Raw genomic sequence first — 5,574 nt, 5'->3', positions numbered from 1 at the left:
GTTAGACTCAACAAGCGTCTTCAGAGCATCAATATCAATTCCAACATGTTGGCTCCTGCCATCACAGTTTTTAAGGCTAAAGTCACCTGAAGAAATTTGCTGAACCATCGTTGACACTTACGAATGTTCAAAACAGAGGTGTTGTTTTGCTTCTTGTATTCAAACAGCATTACATGCTGAATGTGTGTCTCATCGTGTGCCATCATTATATTGGATTAGAGTATACTGAACTTTACACATTATATAGGGCTACACATTTAGGCGGTTCCTTTAACTATTATACATGATGTACATTTGGGGGGGGGGTAACGAAAGTGTTCCAAAACGTGATATTAATTTCTTGATGACCTAATAGTTTCATTACTTGAAACTTAACATAAGATCTTTTTATTTATTATTTGCTAGAAATTAGGTAGCTATACAGTAATTTCTGTGTTAAGCTTTATGTATGTATATTTGTAAACAATATTTTCAATCCTATAATTTCGTTGTTTGGTAGAGGGAGCTGCTAATCATGATAATGATGATGCAATATATTAGAAAGATGTAAGTTAAGATCGAGAAGCCTCGTGTAATAAATATAAACAAGGGTATGATATAAATATCGGATATCCATAATAATTGAGTGAGTTCGATATTAAAAAAGTTATTCATTGTGAGAACTTAAAAGTTATCATATCTGTTCTACTGTACGGTTACTTGGTGAGTTAGTGTGTTTGATTATCTATCTAAGCTTAGAAAGTTAGGCATACTTTAGTATCACAGTTTCTATTGAGGTGTTGTTTATGGACTTAAGCCTACAACTTGTGTTAAAGTAAACTTAACCTGTTACAAATATTACTAAAAAAAGTTAATTGGTTATTGCTACATGGACTGGACTTGGCATTGTTTTTACCAAATAATCCAAAAGACCTCTTCCCCAATGATAGAATATGTTACAACAAAATAATGAATTGTTAGTACTAAGTTATGACTTAGTTGTTGTGGATGGTGTCTTGTGCATCATCTTGTGTACATGTGCTACATACTGACAGTCTGTGTTTATTTTTGTATTTGAAACATATAAAACTTTTATGTGTAGATTCTTTTCTTCATTATTTTTTTTTGTAATACTTCTATATTTATTCTGTTAAATATTTAACAGGAAACTATTTTCAAAGTTCTCAACCAGTGGCGCAGTAGTTACGTCTGTATTTTTATCACTATAAGAATTATTTTGATTGCAATTCTTCTGTTTTATTTCCTGAAGATTTTAAAACTGGAAGTTATGTGAATACAGATACATTATTTTTTATTGAAGAGAAAGTTAAGTATGAAAACATATTGCCCAATGCCTTTTGGACAGAGCAGTTTTTGCTTGAGAGAGAGGATTTAGGTGAAGAAGGGTAAACTTGAAAGGTGTTGTTAATGGACTACATCTGTTTAGGAAATTATTGGATGACATTTTGAGCTGTTATCACAGATCTTCATTAAGTCACCGTCATAAAGATCTGTGCTAGCAGCTTGAAATTAAGATTACCTCCAAGACAGAAGTATTATATTAACAGTGCATTTCATGAGGAGCTTTGCTTATTCTTTCTATTGTTAGAAACCATTTCATGTAGATTTCTAGGGAGCCACACAAGTTCCTCAAAATTCTGAACTGTAGAAGTCAAGCATGAGCAGACAAACATTTAAAAATACATACCTCAAACCAGAATTTCTATACACAAGTATATATAACTCTTTAATTCGCAAACCCTGAGTCCCACACACAATAACAACCATGTAAATTATTCCCACTATATTAACACATGCTTTTGCTAACAGTAGGAGACCAAGAAAACTTGACACTGCCAGCTCTTGGAAAAATATATAATGTAATAAAAATCACAGAATACTTTATGCTATTTTATATATATAATATTTAAATGTATATTAAGTTCCTGGCAGCATTAATGTAAACCATCATCTCTTCATCATTTCATGCATGGAGTATTTACATGCTGCACTGTAAAATCATATTGACTAAATGTTAAAAGTCATAAAATACGTGAATTAATATATATGAAGAGCTTAGATATACAATGGGTTTACACCATTCCTAACCAAATGAAGTTTCCACTGGCATTGTATTGATGGATTTGCAGCATCTTGACTTAAATGGCCTATAGATAGATACAAAGCATTTTGTCCAAAATTAAAGAAATAAAAAAATTAAATTATAAATAATAATATTAGATTATTTTAAGGTTGCCATATGATTACTTATAATGGTTGTATTTGATAAATACAATCCACGTTTTATTTCATATAACTGTTTTGTTAAAGCTGCAGAAAAGAATCTGATTTTCTCGAAATGGCAAAGTTGAATATGAAGCATTTTGCATGTAAGTTCTTTATATATATATATATATATATAATAACAATGATAATTCGGATATGATTATTAACACTCATACATTCAGTGTATCCATTTTGTACTGTAAAAAATCAAACAACTGGCTATAGAGAATGTAACAAAGAATTTATTTCAATGTTTCACACCTTATGAATCAAGACACTTTTTAAAACATACTTACTTATTGTAATTTTACAAACTTTTACAAATACAGTGCAACTATTTTAAGTACTTTTGTGCTCTGTCTTCAAAATAACACATTTATTAAAGATGTTATAATAAATGGATATTATAGACTTAATTTTATAGAAATTATGTAAACAATTAGGTTATTCTACTCTTTTGTGTGTCATAGATCCCTTGGAGGATAAGTTTTTTATTTTAAATTCCTCAAACTACTCCCTCCCTGAACAAAAACGACATAACAGATATGTTTATGTTTTTTTACCTGTGATGTAATTGAGTTGACGTGGCTTGCCACTTGTCATAACTGATATCATTAGTTGATCATGTTATGTATATTTTAGCTGACATACACTTCATCTTTGCTCTTTACTTCTTTTTTTAATGTACAGTAAGTATCAAACATTGATCTGAAATTTCTTATGAATATTTCATGAATGTGCTATTTATACTTGTTATTTTGGTAGACAACATGTTCCAGAATTGAAGAATATGCCAACAAAGTATGTTTTTCAGCCATGGAAAGCTCCACTTGAAGTACAACAACAGGCAGGTTGCATTGTGGGTAGAGATTACCCTGAACCCCTTGTCCATCACCAAATTGTCTCGGCAAAGAATCGAGAATACATGAATAGGATTCGAGACAGACTGTTGGGCAAGCCAGTTCTACCACACTGTGGACCAGGTAGTCACTCTGAAACTAGAATCTTTATGTGGTTACCTGATAAATGTCTTGACAATGTCCACCCCTGCAACCTTTAGCTGTCTGGCCAGTAGAAAACTAGAGGTTTTCATGGTATGTTTACAGAAAACCATTTATACAGCATTTAGCATTGTTGAAACTACAGAAAGTCATTTTTCTTCTACTTCTCATGAGATACCAGTTTCATTAGATGAGCTATTTATTTGGCTTTGGCGATGTTTTGTTTCGTTTTTAATATATTCAGTGCCAACAGTTGATACATATCAAGCTAAAAGAAAATAAAAAAACAAACACACAAAACTGTCAGTAAGTAATCCAGTGTTCGGAGAGAAAGATGGATGAAGTAGCACTTGTCCAATGTAAGTTATAGTTGAAGCTTTTACACCATTTTCAATAATACAAGATCTAAGTGAGTGGATCCAATTTGAAACGTCATTCTCCAGTGCCTGGCTAATGAGTCTTCAGTTCTCTTTCAATTGCTACTACATAATGAGATTACAATTCAATTCATGGTAGTTATTGGCTGTTGGGAAAATATCTGAACTAACTGATTTACATAGAGAGACAGACTGTTTAACATATGACCAAAGTTATTGTGATGAAGGCATCATAGACACCTAGTGTCAGCCATTTCGTTTAACCATGAAATTAATCTCACAATTACTTATAATGGAATTTGAGCTGGCATCATACATAAACAAATTCAAGAGACCAATCAACCAAATTACAGTGTTTATAAAATATAAACATAATAATAATAATTTTAAAAAAATGAAGGAATACCACCTCACAAGTAGAAATGTACTGAAATAATGTTTTCAGTTTAGCCTTCATGAGTGAGCACTTAAACTTTTTTAGATCTAAGAACCCTTTTTTTTAAGGTTATTCACACTAAACTTCTCTGTCTATTAACGTTCTTAGTTCTTTATGCAATTTCATCTTTTATTTGTATAATTTCTTTAGCCAGTTTACAGTGTTAAAATGAAAAACTTAGAACAAAATCTTGCTAAATAAGCTTCAGCTTCAGACTTCAATACCATCTTCATATATTTCATTTTTGCAGCTGTAATACGTACGTTTATGTAACTTTAAGATGTAATACAGATGAATATTATCTTTTGATAATTATTTTACTTGTTTTTAAACTTGAGACCCTATGTAAGAACTTTCAATTTCCTCATATTTACCATGTTGGAAATGGATATTATTGTAATTTTAATACTTAAATGAATTTTGAAAGCTTGTATATATTTATTGTAGTAAGAGATATATATTACAAGGTGTAGCAAATGTACTCTTCAGCTTTTTGTTGTTTAGGAGACCAAAATGGTCTGCCTGCACCACAAGATCTTCACACATTTCAAACTTTGAGCCTTAACCTAATGACAACATATGGAATGTTGTGTTATATTTAAGTGCCTGATCTTGTATTGTGTTCAAGAATTTGAGACACTGAATTTTAAAACATTTTACTTTTGTGATTTTATTTACTGATTTATTTGCATCATACAGCTAAACCTATTAAAAGTAATGAAACAAATTGTACATAAACTAAGTATGATGTAATAATGGCAAAAAAGTACAGAAACAAGGTGGGGATGAATACACAAAACATGCAAAAATCACTACATAGGTAGCCAGTAAGTAACGAGTCAATCTTAAAAGCTTATGGTTATTAGCCACTGTAAGACTGTATAGAACTATTCAGTTTAAATGCTTTTATTCAAACCTGAATTCATGCCTTGTTTCTGTACTTTTGGCATTGCCATCCCTACATCATACTTAATTTTTGCAAAAACTTTCTTATTACTTGTTTTCCATCTTTTTTTTTAAACAATTTCATTGAAATAGATGGATAAGTGAACATTTATTTTATTTTTATAATTCAATGGTAATATATATTGTTAATATTATATCAGTTTTGTCAGATTCTTCATTGCACTTGTAAAATAATCTCCAATACTGATATTATACCATACAGTTGGCTACAATAGATTATTATTCAGCACAGTATAGCTGTATCATCCCTATATTCATATTTGTATTCTTTTTTGGCACTGCCATCCCTACATCATTTTACATTTACAAAATGATTTTTATTACTTGTTTTGTTACATTTTTCCCCTGACTGAAAGTTAGTATATTCCATGAATGTGTGTGTAATAAAATATATTATGTGTGTTGACTTTTTTTTCTTTTTTTTTTTACTCCTTCACTTCATACATAATATAGGGGTTGGCTAAAGTTTACAAAGCATTTAGTATTCTATATGTCACAGTCGTCTAATTTTCATCTATTATTGGCTGGT

The 5,574-nt window shown here is 30.6% G+C and overlaps 1 protein-coding gene across 1 annotated transcript in view; it reads left to right on the top strand.

Moving 5' to 3' along the window:
* Positions 1 to 4,802, top strand: part of LOC106472769 (cryptochrome-1-like) — a 17,179-nt gene extending 12,377 nt beyond the window's left edge. Inside the window, 1 exon segment of the mRNA XM_022401301.1 lies at positions 3,031 to 4,802. Coding sequence (XP_022257009.1) covers positions 3,031 to 3,325 — 295 coding nt within the window. The 3' untranslated portion in view covers positions 3,326 to 4,802.
* The last annotated feature ends 772 nt before the right edge of the window (positions 4,803 to 5,574 follow it).

The sequence above is a fragment of the Limulus polyphemus genome, unplaced genomic scaffold (assembly GCF_000517525.1).
Source record: "Limulus polyphemus unplaced genomic scaffold, Limulus_polyphemus-2.1.2 Scaffold5595, whole genome shotgun sequence".
In the NCBI taxonomy this organism is placed as follows: Eukaryota; Metazoa; Arthropoda; class Merostomata; order Xiphosura; family Limulidae; genus Limulus; species Limulus polyphemus.
Note: the sequence above shows the minus strand (reverse complement) of the source record. Positions and strands in the feature narration are given on the sequence as shown.